This window comes from Aythya fuligula, chromosome 6 (assembly GCF_009819795.1).
Source record: "Aythya fuligula isolate bAytFul2 chromosome 6, bAytFul2.pri, whole genome shotgun sequence".
Classification (NCBI taxonomy): domain Eukaryota; kingdom Metazoa; phylum Chordata; class Aves; order Anseriformes; family Anatidae; genus Aythya; species Aythya fuligula.
The window spans coordinates 11,242,904-11,257,619 of NC_045564.1; the positions used below are offsets into that span (position 1 = coordinate 11,242,904).

The following is a 14,716-nucleotide window of genomic DNA, read 5'->3' on the forward strand; positions in this document are numbered from 1 at the left end:
GCCTCTTTATCCTGTAGTTTATCTCGTCTCTCTTTTTTTTTGTTGTTTGTTTCTAAAGAGCAGCTGATGCTCCCCTCGGTGTTAAGCTGGTAAGTCAGGATAAGTTTGTCTTCTTCATTTCCTTGAAAATGCTGGAGCACAAGGCCAGGGGTCCATGCAGCACAGGGCACTGCTGAAGTCCTGAAGGACCACAGGAGGCTAATGGGTCCCCTCCAGTTCTCCTCACTGCCCAGCACCTCCAGTTCCCTCGCAGATCTGTTCCTCTGCCCCAACCCCACACATCCACAGTGCCCATTGAGACCCTCATCTCCCAGCAATGCCTTCACCCCTCCCCAGTTCACGTTCCCTTGGCGCAGGGCTGCTGGTCAGGCACGTTAAGGGAGGTGAAGAGCAACAAGAGCTCAGCCACCTCCTCCAGCTGCTCTGGCCCAGGGATGGCACCACACAAGGTGCCCTTTCCCAGCCTGGCTCTGGGAGCTGGCACAGAGGTTCACTCATCAGACACAGGTTTCACCCCCAGTAGGCATTTAATCATCACAGCTCACATAAACCACAGTACAGAGAGTGCAAACACACGGGCAGAGTTAGAAAAATGATTTAATGAGCAAAAGATGTAAAAAGAAAGGACAAACGATGGTGATCAGGCAAAGGGCTTAGCCAGACAAGCATGCTGACCGGCCGCATTTTACATAAAACCAACCCTTTTTTACCCTTTTCTACCTGTCCCTCCTCTTTGGTACTCCTGTTCCCCAGGCCCCCTGCACACCTCCATGGGCTTGCAGAGCTCTCTGTTTTCTGCACCCTCCCAGTCTGGGGCCACTTGGTTCACAATCTTATCAGCTGCAAGGCTCAGCCTTCCTGCAAATGGCCCCTGTAGTTCATTAGCTCACCAATTAGTGGGAGGTTTGCTTATTGTGATTTCTTCCCACCTGAGCAGTCCTCCCTCAGATTATTCTGCTGGAATAAATGTTCCTATATTTTCATATGTTCTCATAGGTTAGTGTAACTGACCAGAGCTGGTTCCTATCACTTCCTCTCTTTCTTATTACCCCGTGTTGCCTTGGAATGGGGCCCTTGACCACTATGCAGCTGGCATCATGCCAGAGGGACAAACAACCACCGACTGCTGACCAGCACGTGAAATTTTGTGTGCTGTTACCCACAGTCTTGGGGATGGCCCTCAGTGTGGGATGAGAGCCCCTTCGCACTAAAGACAGGCCAGAGCTGCTGCTTGTCCTCTTACGGTGATTCCAGGTCAAACAATTTACAAACTAAAAGCAAGAAAATCACTCAACAGGCAAAATGCAGACCACAGAGACAGCAGACAGGGGCAGAAGAGCAAGCAGGTAGTTCCTGTGGGATATTTGTCTTCATATGCTGTCTCCTCCGGGGCTTCACCACCGTGCGGGTGGAACGTGTCCTCTTCAGTCGGAATCGGAACTGCTCGAGCTGCTCGAGCTGCTTGAGTGCTGGAGAAGGAACAGATGAAACCGGTTCAGGATAGCACAGAAACAACCCTCCTCCACACCACTTCTGGCAGGTGCTAACGGCTGCAGGCGTGAGACCTGGGGACTTGTCCAGGGACATTTTGGCTCCATGAATTCCCCCCAGTGCAGGGTGCCCACCGCCTACAGCTGCTGCGGGAAGAAGGGTGCCTGTTCGTAGAGCCCAGCTGGGTCGAGGTTGAGCTGGAAGCAGCCACAACGCACGCCCACAGTTTAATCACCACCAAAAGGTGTGCCCTCAGGTGTGTACACAGACTGAGCTGCAAGCTGGTAATTACCAGCGGCAATGCCAGGGGCTGTGGCCATGCAGAGGGTCGTGATCTGCAGCATCACGGCCTCAGACAGTAAACCTCTGCCAAGCTACCTTGGCATTGAGATAAAGTGGCTACTAATAAAATGATGCCGGTGTTTATTGCAGTGCTGTCACATGACATATTTTTGAGCTAGGCACTGTTGTATTTCTGCCACGGTGCTTGGCAGATATGATTATGAGCACATTGTGGGAGGGCTGTTTTTTTATTGTTATCTCTCAAGGCTGTTCAGGACAATTAAACAAACCCCAGAAGGGTTGTGGTCTCTGCCAGCAAAAGCAAATGTCCAGGCAAATCACCTTACAAGCAATCAAATATCAAAAGGAGCTGAGGGTTTGCATTGTCTGGGAATTGCATCTACCTTGGATGGTGGAACTGGCAGCCCTTCACTCAGGCCTGTCTGGATAGCACCCATCCCTAGGAGATTATTTACTGCAGCATCTCCACCCAGCACAGACACAGAGCTACTGACTACCCTAAGATTTTTTTTTCAATCTTTTTTTTTTTTTTTTCTCATCTTCTGGATGGGGAGGATTTTTGAAAGGGAGCTGCACTGGTCCTCTGATGTGGGACACTGAGCAGACGTGGTTCACAAGGTCTGGGTAAGCAGAAGGAAGATGTGGGACTTAACACACTGCATGGTGCACCCTGAGCTGTGGCATTCCACTGCTCTGAGTGGCTTCAAGGAACTTCACAGATAAGGTATCTAAAGACTCATTTGAAATGACTCATGCTTGCCTATTTATAAAACAAAAGGGAGTCTCCAATTAAAAACAAAACCAAAACAAAACAAGAAGTCCTTGGCAGCCCATGAGCTCATTCCAGCTGTAGCAAGGCAAAGGGGAACATGCACGGGGTGCAGGGGACCACGACAGAGAGCTTGGGGCAGCTGCGGCCACCACACTCTTACCTTGCCACTGTGGTGCTTGTGGGACTTGGAGTGCTTCTTCTTGTGCTTCTTATGGTGCTTCTTGTGGCAGCCAGGGTGGGCTGGTGGGCACCCCGGTACCCCTGGTGGGGGATGCTCATGGTGGTGGTGTCCCGGTGAGTGGTGGCCTGGTGGGTGGTGGCCCGGTGGGTGATGTCCCGGCGGGTGGTGGCCCGGTGGGTGGTGGCCAGGTGGTGGGGGGACACAGGGGAAGGCAGCTGGGTGTCCTGGCTGACAAGCCCCAGGGACGCTGGGGGGCACTGCCGGGTAGCCAGGATAGGGCCCAGATGAGTTGCAGGACCCTGGGTATGGGTATGTCGGAGGGGCAGACGGGCAGATCTGCACCTGCGGAGGTGGCGCTCCTAGGAGGAAGAGGGGGACTGTAAGTGAGCAGAGCCTGGAGAGGCAATGTAGGGAGCTGGGGTACCTGTGCACCCTAGGGACCCCACCTGGTCTACCCCCTCTTCTCAAACGATGCCCCACTCCCCTTTGATGCACAGGCAGTCCTTTGGGGTGCCTGTGGTGGCTGCACTGAGCTCCTCCTCAAGCCCCGGTGACTGTACAGTACCCAGGGGCAGCCGGCCCCAGCCCCACGGACACTCACCTTGGTTGGGGTTCCACATCCTTCACTGGCTCCGAGCTGCAAAGGAAGGGACAGGCACAGTCAGCACTCCCCAGCAGTACACGGCCACGGTGTGGGGCTTCCCCTGGGGCCACCCTGGAGGGGACAGGGGGAATCCTGTCCTCCCCAGGGATCCTGAGAGTGGCTGCCACCACCGCCACCACCACCACTCCCAGCATACGATTTCCATCACGAATAGAAAAAAATGCACCAACTCCAGCCCAACACAAGTCTCCCATGTGTCCCGGAGCAAGCCAAACCCATGCACCCAGCAGGAGCATAAGGGGTTGGGGACACCGTGTCCTGGCCCTGCACCAGCTCTGGTGCCCCCCAGTGCATCCCAGCCCCACCAGTGGGGACTGCCTCTGCTCACCCGCCGTGCAGAACAGAGCCCTCTGTAAGCACCACAGCCCCGACTGCTCTCCTCAACGTGGCTCTCCTGAGGCAGTGAAGCCAGCCCGTGGGCACCCCTTAAATACAAAATACAGGGCCCTGCCCAGCCGGGGTGACACCGGAGAGCAGCGAAACCTGCAGTCACCATGGGCACGGGGAGACGTCAGCACACCGCTCCCACCCAGCACAAAGGTCCTGCAGGGCTGGAGAAAACACGGGAGGGTGCTGGCGTCAGGTGATGGGTGAGTCAGGCGTCCCTGCCTTGAACCCTGGCGCAGTGCCCCCAGCATGGGTAAAGTGCCCGGGGGACAGTGTGGGGATCACGTCCCCACTGGGGCTGCTGTAGGGCTGGGGGGCTCGGGGCCCTGCCGATGACCGCTGGGAAAAGGGGGCTGGGGGTGAACAGGTTGAGCTCAGGGTGCTGCGACAGCCTGACATCTGCCACCAGACCCAGCCCTTCCTCTCCGGGGAGCTGTGCAGAGGGGGTAGAGCTCCCCCAGTGCCACCCAGTGCCATCCCCGCCACCTCCCAGTGCTGCCCCGTGCTTGGCAGTGCTCCCTCCCTGCCATGCACCAGGCTCATCATGCGCCGCCGGGATGCTGTACCGCTAGGGACATGGCCCTGGTGCCTGGCCCTGCCCTAGCCCCGCGTCAGGAGGGTGTCTCAGGGTGATTCTGGGCACAGAGACATGCAGGCAGGTGAGGGCCCACACCTGCAGCACCACAGGGTCCCCGCTTTGGTCAAAGAAGGTCCAGCGCAGGCAGAGGACATAACACTGGGACTGGTCTGAGCGGAGCAGCTCCCCTGGGGCGGGTGCCGAAGGAGCCCAGGCAGCAATGAGTGTGTTTCCCAGCTGTATTTGCGTATCCCCCCCACCCCGTGCATCTCCCGGCCCAGCCCTCAGCGCCTCTCAGGCCACCCGCTTCTCCAGCAGCGCCAGCACGAGTGCCAAGCCTTGCTTCGCCTCCTCCAGCAGCCCGGAGACCTTCTGCGACATCTGCAGGGGAAGAAGACGGATCATTTCCAGACAGAAGGACTGACAAGGCCCCCACTGCCCACCCTCCAAGCTCTGCCACGTCTCAGTGCCCATCCTGGCACTGAGGTGTCCTTGTGCCCACAGCCCCTCCACACGGGGTCCCGGGGGCCACATCTCCCACTCTGTCCAGCCTCATCCCCACCTCCAGGGCAGGCGCACACTTCCAGCCCCTGCTTACCGCAAGCTTGAACTTCTCATCCGTTATGTCTTTGAGGTTGATCATGACATTGAAATAGGCTCCAAACACAGCAGCTTCCAACATTTTGGCTCCCACCTATGAAAAGAGGCTTCTGGAAAGCTCTCCTCCTGGACCAGCTGCACTTCATGGTCTGGCAACAGGGCAGACCCTCGCGTTACAGTTTGGATCTCTGCTGCCATGACAGCTGCCCTGGCCTGCCATGGGAAGCAGCACCTTCCCACCACGTTCAGGACATGGCTTTGCTGTGGGAAACATTTCACGACCTTGCCACGGATGTGAAAACTCAGGCAAGGGCTGGTGGAGATCAGCTTTCCATCCTGAAAGGCTCACAGTGTGCCAGAAAGTGAATAGGTAAAAAGCAGTGGCCAGTTTGGGAAGCGATGCTGGCTAGATGTGTCCCCTGCACAGGTCAAACTGTGGTGGAAAATCTGGTGTGGACAGGCAGTGAGCTCTGAAGCCCCAGCCAGGACAGTGTGTGAACCCTGCGGCCACAGAAGGTCCTAAGCATGGGGCTGTACCTGGATGTCGGATTTGCAGGCCAGGTTGCAATGCTGTGCCAGCTCCTTCAGTGGGGGCCAGAGCCTGTTCACCTTCTCTGCCAGGGTGAAGGGCACTTTCACAGCTGTCTTCAGCCCCTGCTGCATGGCAGCGCCACGCCTGGGATAGAGGATAGCCCTAGGTGAGCACTGGGACGAGCCCAGGCTAGGCGTGCTTGTGCAAAAGCTGGGGTGCAAGCTGGTGTGCAAGCTCCCACCACCACCACAAGCCCTCACCAGTCTGAGGGCTCACCTTTCCCTCTCTTCAGGGGTGTTTTTTGGCAGCTTCATAGCTTCCTGCAGGCAAGGAAAAGGAAGTTTAGTGGACTGGGGTGCTCTGAGATCCCATGTGTCTTCCACCAGGGGCCACAGCGGAACCAGTGGCTCCCTCACTTGTACTCAGGCTCCCTCCCCAGGTGATGCCCCTTCCCCCAGTCCTGCTCCAAAGGGCACCAGGGTGCAGTGCTGCTGGCAAGCCCCCCTGTTGCCCACGGCAGGGCTGCTCTTGGTGAGACCTCACCATGTAGCTGCTGAAGGCCTGGGAGTCGGCGTCCACCATTGCCACCAGCTCGTCCATGGCCTGGTGGAAGGGAGGGATCAGCTTCCTCATGATGGGATCCAGCTCCTCGAACTGCCGCTTGCCATAGCTCATCAGCCCCACCATGCAGCCCAGGGCTGCTCCCTGTGAGGGCACAGTGCTGAGTTCTCCAGCAGGGCACAGCCACTGCACCAGCTCTCCTCACCGAAGAGCCCCCCGGGTGCCTGGAGAAGTACCCAGGAGGGCAGGGAGGGACCCCCTTGGGGAGAAACCCCCCTGTGGGCAGGCCACGTACCAGAGCGGCCGCAGCTGCAGCCACCGAGCCTCCTCCTGGTGCTGCTGTCCTCCCGCCGACTGCTCGCACAAAGGCTCCCAGCGGCTTTGCCACCAGCCCCTTGTCCTCCTCTCCTGCCTGCACCAGGTACCTGTGGCACACCGTGGGTCAGACCACCCCTGTGCTGGCAGCCACCACCACCCAACCCCTCCTCATCCCTCTCCGCTGGGTTTTCATCTACCCCTTGGCCTACGGGTGATTGGAAAAGGGGGGACAGCGCTCTGCTGGGAGTCCCAGAAAATCAGCAGGAGAAGGAGCCAGGTAGCCTCCTGGTGATGGCAGGGGTTGCTCTGCATGAGAGGAGCATCTCACTGCAAGCAGCATTTGATGGGATAGAAATGCACCCAGATGCTGGCTTGGGCTCTGAAGCCATATCCCAGGGCAAGGGGACAAGGACTTATAAGCGCACGCCCTGACTTCCAGGTGGATTTCACTTTCCCAAATCAATCTCAGCGCAAGAGACTTGCAGCAGGATCCCCCGGCCTGGGCAGAGATGGGGACAGTGAGGAGCAGCAGGAAGGGCCCCTACTCGATGATGCGCTCCCGGGGGTTGAACGGAGACAGGGAGTCCAGGCCCAGCCGGCTGACCACCTGCAAGGAGCAGCACCACCGTGTCAGCCCCAGCCGGCTCCGTGCGCCCCGCCAGCACCTCCCGCTGCATCCTCTTGCATCCTCACGCCCTGATTTTAATTAATGTTGGGTGGTTTGGCCCTGGGAAAGGGCTGCAGGAGTGACCACCCGAGGCGAGGAAAGCTGGTGCCACACGTAGCTCCCACCCCCAAGGTAGGGGTGGTGTGCGGCCGCCCACGAGTGCCTGAAACTGCACCGATAAATGTTTAGCTCACTCTTATCTAGCACATTCCTGATAGGGTGGTAAAGTCCCTCCCCACTCCCTTCCCTGCTGGAGCTGAAAAGCAGAACCTGCCTCCTTGTTTCCAGCTTATACCGGAGCTGGGACAGTGCCCTTGAGCTGTGGGGAGGTGTCCTTTCCCTCACAGCCTCTGTGCAGGCAGGCTGGGCAGCTGCTGCCTGTAATTTGTCCTCCTCAGATGGGGTCTCTGTTCCCCTGAGCATCCTCAGGACTGTAAGCCAGTTTGTCCCAGTCACTATCCCCTCACAGATTTCTAGGCACCATCCCTCAAGCCAGGTGTTACAGGTCACCCAACATGCCTGTGGCTTGTCCTGGTCCCAAGTCCCTGCTCAGCGGCATTTTTGGAATCTGGGGGGTCTTACTTGTACTCCCGCCCTTGTCTCAGTGTTGGGAAGACCCACTTTACCAGCTTGATCTTGTGTTCCTCCTCCAGGATGAAGAGTTTTTCCTTCTTGATGTAAAACTCTGCTGCGTCGAGCATGGCCTTCTTTGGGACAAGCCCTACCAGCTGGGACCCCACCACAGGGAGATTCAACGCCTGCAAAGGACATCAGAAACAGGAGAAAAAGGACATCAGATCCAGGAGAAAAAGGCCCCAGAGCTGCCTTTCCTGCCTCCACTGCCACCTCAGCCTGGTGGCTCCTATCCCTTCCCAGGACCTGGGGGGCTCATGGAGAGCCTCCGATGTGGCTCCTGCCGTGTGGAGATAAGCCAGAAGCTGAGGTTAGCAACAAGTTGCTGAGCTTTTGGAGTTTACATGTGGGTCAGGTCTCTGCCCAGCTTGGATGAGCTGAGTATAAGAGAAAGCAGAGCCCAGCTGTGGGCTGAGCACTTGGAGGGAGAGCACCGTGCACTACCCACCTCTGCGTCACGGCAGACCTCCTCATAGACAGCGTGGAGTGGCGTAGCCTCAAAGTCCAGCAGGTTGGTGGAAACCTGGGCTATGTTCTCCTCCTCCAAATACCAGCCGATGCCCTGCACCTTCTTCAAGCGTCCAGGCTGCGGAGAACCCCTGTGGTCAAGGTGGCAGCCCAGCCCAGGAGAAGCGGGGTCAGCGGGCAGCACGGGGGTACCTGGCTGGAGCCGCGGCCCTGCTCGCGGATGTTGAGGGCGATGCGGTGCGCCAGCTCCTTGGTGCACAGCAGGTTGATGTTGTACGCGATGAGGAAGGTCCGGGCCCCTGTCACTGTGGCCCCCCACCGGGGGACAAAGGTTGGGGGCCCAAAATCGGGAGCCCACTCGGGTTTCTTGAGCTGGGGAGGGAGGAGAGCACGTGGGTGCTGGTGGGCAGCATGAGCTGCCCTCCTGGAGGTGGCTCCTCCCAAGCAATCACCCAAGAAAGGAGGCTCACTCCCCCTGGCACCAAGGTTTGGCTGGAGCAAGGCTCACATCTCCCGTCCCACAAAGCCAGGCTCACCTTCTCGGGGAGTGCCTCGTACTCCCCGGCACGGATGGCAGGTAGGGTTCTCCTGCTCTCCTCTCGGGCTGCCTCTCCGTACAGGTACACTGCAAGGCAGGGTGGTGGTGAACAAGTTGTCTACCAGGGTCTGAATTTGCCTACTGGGGGGCAGGCCCCCTTCTGCCTGTGGTGAAGCTTTTGTAAAAGAAGCGCTGGGGGTATGCAGGGGGACAGGGGCCCAACTGGGCGGCCCAGCTCTCACTCACCAGGCACCCCCAGCTCTTCCGACAAGCGCTGCCCGAAGACGTGAGCACAAGCAACGCACTCCTCCATGCTGACGTTCATCACTGGCACAAAGGGGCAGACGTCCAGGGCCCCCATGCGAGGATGTTCACCTAGGGCCGGGGCAGAAATCAGGATGGGAGCCCAGAAGGGCAAGCAGACAAGGAGGGATGAGGGCCCTTTCCCTGCTGCTTTTGCAGTCTGAGCACTGTCACGGCAAGGAAAGTGCAGTTTGCAGCAGCAATGCCTGCTCCAGCCTAGGGACAGGACAGATGCAGCCCCTCTGGATTGGGAGGATGAGCAAGAGCTCGGTGTGGTCTCACCAGCATCCCTCCTACAGTGCTGGAAACACTCTGTGCTTGCCCTCTGGCAGCACTTTGGTGCCTGCTCTTCCTTCCAGCCGAGGCAGGGGCTCTGCCCAGGCTGGGTGCAGAGGGTTGCTCACCCGTGTGCTGGCTCATGTCGATGAGCTGCCCGGCCACACGGGCTGCGCTCAGCGCCCCTTCGACGACAGCTTCAGGGGTCCCCACGAAGGTGTAGACGGTACGGTTGGTGGAGGCACCAGCGTCCACATCCAGCAGCATGCAGCCAGGTGTCCGGGAGATGGCCTGCCCCAGTGCCTTGATCACCTGCCAATGGGGGCAAGCTGGCTGGGCTGGCGAGGTTTCCACTGCAGCCCCAGCAGCTGTGCAAGGTGAGGATGCCTTTTCTCAGGTGTCTCCACCCTGCTCCCACCGGTGCAGGGGATGCACCTATCGTCAGGCTCATCAGGAAGGAGGTGAGGATGCAGGACCTAGGGGCATGAGCATCCAGATCCCAGCCAGGGGATCTGGGACTCTGAGACAGCCCCCAGGTAGCCCCAAGCCCTGGGAGAGCTGCTGTGTGACAGTGAGCTCCATCACAAGTTGCTGTCCCTGAGGACACTGTCCCCTGCAAGCTTCAAAACAGATTTGGCTCCAAAAAGCCCATTCCCCAGGGGAAGCAGCAGTTTTTCAGCAATTTTAGGTCTGCTGACCTGCACCACTGTCAGGGGCAAAGTGCAGCCTGAAGCGGGTGCCCAGCAAAGGCAACATTGACCTGGCTGGCATGTTTGATTTCATTTGGCCCAGAAATAATGGAAAAGTACCAGAGAAGTACAGGAGTACTGGAAAACTATAAGCCAGGCTGCAAATCACGGGGCAAAACCCATTGCAGGACATATGGGAGCCCAGCTGCCCACCACCCACCACTGCCCACCCCTCGACCCTCACCTCCTTATTGCACCCCTCCGAGAAGTTGGGGACACACTCCACCATCTTGGCCATGGTCCTTGGCTCTGCCCGAACCCCGTGGCCCCAGGCTCGGCTCCTCAAGCTGCGTGGGTTTTTCTGGCTGTTCCAGTCCTGCTGGGAAGCAGCAGTTTTCCCAGCACCCAGCCGGTTGCCTCTTGCCCAGCACCAGGGTTTCTCATTAACTGCATTGATCTGCAGCCAGCAGACAGAAAGGGTATTGGATCAGCAGCACGGGGGGGCTAGGACTGAAATGCCCTTGTGGGGCTTGAGCAGCACGTCCTCAGCAAGCTCCAACAGAAATGACCCGTCAGTGCCCACTAATGACTAGGACAAGGTGGCACAATGTGAAGAAAAGCAAAAGTTCCCCACTCCACCCATCCCCAGGGACTGCCCCACAGGACTGCCCCTGGTACAGGCAGATCAGCAGCAGGCCAGTGGCGCCTGCAGGGCTGAGACCACAAGGGATGGGGACACGGAGGACAGGAGCACAAAGGCACAAACGGGACGAACAGTACCCAGCACTGGTGGGGGGCTGCTGCTCCCATGGTGAAACCAGTGTGAACCCCCACCCACAAGCTGATGGTAGTATCAGTCACTGTGAGCAGGATTCACACCTGCACACCCTATAGGATTTCGAGCCCACTCCTTCACCCCTCAACCCTCATATGTGCCACAGGAACCTTCAGCCCACGGCGTATTAGAAAGAACACCTTTGCTGTGAGGGTGATGGAGCACTGGGACAGATGCCTTCAAGGGTGGTGGAATTTCCCTCTTTGGAAATCCTCAAAAGGTGCTGGGACGTGGTACTGGGCAACCTAATGCAGGTGTCCCTGCTGGGATCTCCCGGCAGTGCTGAGGAGGTGTCCGTCAGCAAGAGTGGGGGTGCAAAGGGGTGCTGCACCCCGGCTCGTTGGTCTAGGGGTATGATTCTCGCTTTGGGTGCGAGAGGTCCCGGGTTCAACTCCCGGACGAGCCCCATCTTTTCTGGCTCCGTGTCCCAGAGAGCATGGGGGGACAACCTTGGATTGCACTGGGGAGCAGGGCCAGGACAGTGTCCGCTGTGAGGGGAGAGCGTTTGGTTTTGGGGTGTGTGTGTGTGTCCAGGGGGAGGAGGGCTGTTGAGAGCATGTTGAGTAGTCAGGGGTGAGTGTGTGGTGCTGCAGGTGTGCTTTGTGAGGCAGGTGTGTTGTGGAAGAGCAGGGGAGGTGTGCTGATGTGTTGGTGAGTGGTGTGGTCTGAGGAGGAGGAGGCAGGAGGAAGGCTTTGTTAAAAGCAGAGCCCCCCAGGAAGGCCCCCATGAGTGTGGGGATGTAGCTCAGCGGTAGAGCGCTTGCTTTGCATGCAAGAGGCCCTGGGTTCAAGCCCCAGCATCTCCATGCTTTTCCTCCCCACGCAGGACAGGGCAGGGCAGCTCTTGGGGGCTGCAGGGCCTGGGGCTGTCACAGGGCAACAAGCACGTGGGGCAAATGCTGGAGCTGCCCCAGCAGGCGTGAGAGCTGTGGGGCACGAGGGCAGAGGGTGCAGAGGGCCCCATCAGCGTGGCTCGTTGGTCTAGGGGTATGATTCTCGCTTCGGGTGCGAGAGGTCCCGGGTTCAACTCCCGGACGAGCCCCCCTTTTGAGATGAGCACAGCTGCTGCGGGCAGGGGGCAGACGCAGGGGGGCTGGCTCTGGGCCCTTGTCCAGGGGGTCAGCGCTGCAGGAGCAGGGGGGCATTCCCCTGGCATCCCCCAGCAGCCTGCAAGCGGCACCCCATGCTGGGGCCGGAGGCTGTGTGGGGCAGCACAGCCGCCTTTGGCCAGGCTCAGCCATTGCCAGTGCAGCAGGGAGCGCCCAGCTGCTGCTGCCAGGGCCTGGTCCCCCTGGTGGGCACTGGGCAGGGGATGTAGCTCAGTGGGAGAGCGCTTGCTTCGCATGTAAGAGGCCCTGGGTTCAAGCCCCAGCATCTCCAGCCTTTTCCTGCCTCACAGCCCGTGCCTGGGGAAATGCCTGGGCAGTGGATGATGCCCACCAGGAGCTCCTCTTCCTTCTGCCCTCTGCAGGCATCCCCAGAGCCCCTCTCCCCCTGCTCCTGGCTCCCCGATGGCTGCGGCACTCAAGGCGGCCTTGCCCAGCTCCTGGCTCTGCCCTGTGGGTCCCCGCTCTGCTGCCCCTGTCCCAGTGCAGCCCTGGCTGTGCCCTGTCCCTTTTGTCCCTGTGGCACAGGGCAGCACAGGTCTGTGGTGCAGGGTGGGGAGGGAGGCAGCAGGGGGCTATGCCCGATGTGTCAGGGCTGTGGGGCAGCAGGGCTTTTCTGTGTCTCTCCAGGATGTGTCTGCAGGCCAGCGGTGCCCAAAAGAGGGGCTCGTCCGGGAGTTGAACCCGGGACCTCTCGCACCCTAAGCGAGAATCATACCCCTAGACCAACGAGCCGCGCTGTGCAGCTGCCCAGGCCCCCTCCCTGGGCCACCCTGGCAGTGCTGGGGCAGTGCCGCCACTGGCCCCTGCTGGCCTCAGGCCCTGCCAGCAGCACCCAGGTGCAGAGCGGGCCCAGGGCTGGCGCTGCAGCTGTCCCTGCCTCTCCAGCAGGAATGGGGGCTGGGGGGGCACCAGGGGCTGCCCGGGGATGCCCCTCACAGACCACGGGGCACAGGCAGCCCCAGCCGGGGGCTGTGATGGCCGAGGGGTGAAGGCGTTGGACTCGAAATCCAATAGGGTTTCCCTGCGCAGGTTCGAATCCTGCTCACAGCGACAGCTTTTAGCCCTGCTCTGGGGCTGCAGGGGGCACGCTGAGCCCACACAGGGCTCTTGGCTGCCCAGGGCAGCCCCTTCCCTGTGCGCTGTATGAGGCCAAGGCAGGCCAGGGGTTTTGCTGGGGGCCAGCTGCACACCAAGGCTCGTTGGTCTAGGGGTATGGTTCTTGCTTAGGATGTAGCAGAACCGGAATTCAGCTCTGGACCAGCCCCTCTTTTGGGCATCGTTGGCCTGCAAACAGCCCTTGTTCGTGGCATGGAAGAGGGCCCTGATGTCCCACAGCTGCCTGCCACACCTCGCTGCCTCCTGCCAGCACCCACCTTCCCCCTTCAGCGATGTATCTGGGCTGTGGCTTGGCCACAAAAAAAGCATGGAGATGCTGGGGGTTGAACCCAGGGCCTCCTGCATGCAAAGCAGGCGCTCTCCCGCTGAGCTACATCCCCTGCACAGGGGACTCTGCCTGGGGGGTCTCTGCTGGTACCCACAGACCAGCTGCCCCCATGGATGCTGCACAGGGGGCACTTGGCGGCTGTGCCCACTTCCCTGCATTGGCCGCACAGCCCAGGCACGCCAAAAAGGACCCCCGTATGCTAGGCTCTGATAGGGACAAAAGACAACACCATACAGGAGGATGGTCCTTCGATAGGGTGCGAGAAGTCCTGGGTGCAACGGCTCCTGGATGAAGCTCCCCTTTTGGGCAGTGCTGGGACACGGCACAGACGGAGCCCCTGTCCTGGTGGGACACGGCACAGACGGAGCCCTGCTGCCCCACAGCCCCAAAACCTCAGGCACAGCCCCCTGCTGCCTCCCTCCCCACCCCCCACCACAGACCCGTGCTGCCCTGTGCCACGGGGACAAAAGGGACAGGGCACAGCCAGAGCTACACTGGGACAGGGACAGCAGGCTGCGGGCTGTGAGGCAGGAAAAGGCTGGAGATGCTGGGGCTTGAACCCAGGGCCTCTTACATGCGAAGCAAGCGCTCTCCCACTGAGCTACATCCCCTGCCCAGTGCCCACCAGGGGGACCAGGCCCTGGCAGCAGCAGCTGGGCGCTCCCTGCTGCACTGGCAATGGCTGAGCCTGGCCAAAGGTGGCTGTGCTGCCCCACACAGCCTCCGGCCCCAGCATGGGGTGCCGCTTGCAGGCTGCTGGGGGATGCCAGGGGAATGCCCCCCTGCTCCTGCAGCACCGCCTGGGGGGACAAGGGCCCAGAGCCAGCCCCCCTGCGTCTGCCCCCTGCCCACAGCAGCTGGGCTCGTCCCAAAAGTGGGGCTCGTCCGGGAGTTGAACCCGGGACCTCTCGCACCCGAAGCGAGAATCATACCCCTAGACCAACGAGCCACGCTGATGGGGCCCTCTGCACCCTCTGCCCTCGTGCCCCACAGCTCTCACGCCTGCTGGGGCAGCTCCAGCATTTGCCCCACGTGCTTGTTGCCCTGTGACAGCCCCAGGCCCTGCAGCCCCCAAGGGCTGCCCTGCCCTGTCCTGTCCTGCGTGGGGAGGAAAAGCATGGAGATGCTGGGGCTTGAACCCAGGGCCTCTTGCATGCAAAGCAAGCGCTCTACCGCTGAGCTACATCCCCACACTCATGGGGGCCTTCCTGGGGGGCTCTGCTTTTAACAAAGCCTTCCTCCTGCCTCCTCCTCCTCAGACCACACCACTCACCAACACATCAGCACACCTCCCCTGCTCTTCCACAACACACCTGCCTCACAAAGCACACCTGCAGCACCACACACTCACCCCTGACTACTCAACAT

At 59.9% G+C, this 14,716-nt stretch overlaps 1 protein-coding gene and 10 non-coding genes across 11 annotated transcripts; 5 read left to right on the forward strand and 6 right to left on the reverse strand.

Moving 5' to 3' along the window:
* Window positions 1–4,669: 4,669 nt before the first annotated feature.
* Window positions 4,670–10,258, reverse strand: FTCD (formimidoyltransferase cyclodeaminase). The gene is made up of 14 exons (XM_032190634.1): window positions 10,205–10,258; window positions 9,400–9,583; window positions 8,939–9,067; window positions 8,691–8,779; window positions 8,347–8,526; window positions 8,135–8,272; window positions 7,680–7,811; window positions 6,932–6,993; window positions 6,364–6,493; window positions 6,051–6,212; window positions 5,784–5,827; window positions 5,513–5,651; window positions 4,974–5,069; window positions 4,670–4,756 (listed from the first exon to the last, which is right to left on the reverse strand). Exons 1-14 carry the CDS (start codon window positions 10,256–10,258, stop codon window positions 4,670–4,672), a joined length of 1,626 nt encoding a protein of 541 aa, XP_032046525.1.
* Window positions 10,259–11,129: 871 nt separating this feature from the next.
* On the forward strand, window positions 11,130–11,201 carry TRNAP-UGG. Its single transcript has one exon. It is a non-coding gene; the product is annotated as a tRNA-Pro (tRNA).
* Window positions 11,202–11,529: 328 nt separating this feature from the next.
* On the forward strand, window positions 11,530–11,601 carry TRNAA-UGC. Its single transcript has one exon. It is a non-coding gene; the product is annotated as a tRNA-Ala (tRNA).
* A 164-nt stretch (window positions 11,602–11,765) lies between these two features.
* TRNAP-CGG lies at window positions 11,766–11,837 on the forward strand. Its single transcript has one exon. It is a non-coding gene; the product is annotated as a tRNA-Pro (tRNA).
* Window positions 11,838–12,103: 266 nt separating this feature from the next.
* TRNAA-CGC lies at window positions 12,104–12,175 on the forward strand. Its single transcript has one exon. It is a non-coding gene; the product is annotated as a tRNA-Ala (tRNA).
* A 389-nt stretch (window positions 12,176–12,564) lies between these two features.
* TRNAP-AGG lies at window positions 12,565–12,636 on the reverse strand. Its single transcript has one exon. It is a non-coding gene; the product is annotated as a tRNA-Pro (tRNA).
* A 236-nt stretch (window positions 12,637–12,872) lies between these two features.
* Window positions 12,873–12,954, forward strand: TRNAS-CGA. The gene has a single exon. It is a non-coding gene; the product is annotated as a tRNA-Ser (tRNA).
* Window positions 12,955–13,328: 374 nt separating this feature from the next.
* Window positions 13,329–13,400, reverse strand: TRNAA-UGC. Its single transcript has one exon. It is a non-coding gene; the product is annotated as a tRNA-Ala (tRNA).
* A 487-nt stretch (window positions 13,401–13,887) lies between these two features.
* Window positions 13,888–13,959, reverse strand: TRNAA-CGC. Its single transcript has one exon. It is a non-coding gene; the product is annotated as a tRNA-Ala (tRNA).
* Window positions 13,960–14,225: 266 nt separating this feature from the next.
* Window positions 14,226–14,297, reverse strand: TRNAP-CGG. The gene has a single exon. It is a non-coding gene; the product is annotated as a tRNA-Pro (tRNA).
* A 169-nt stretch (window positions 14,298–14,466) lies between these two features.
* Window positions 14,467–14,538, reverse strand: TRNAA-UGC. Its single transcript has one exon. It is a non-coding gene; the product is annotated as a tRNA-Ala (tRNA).
* Window positions 14,539–14,716: the final 178 nt, after the last annotated feature.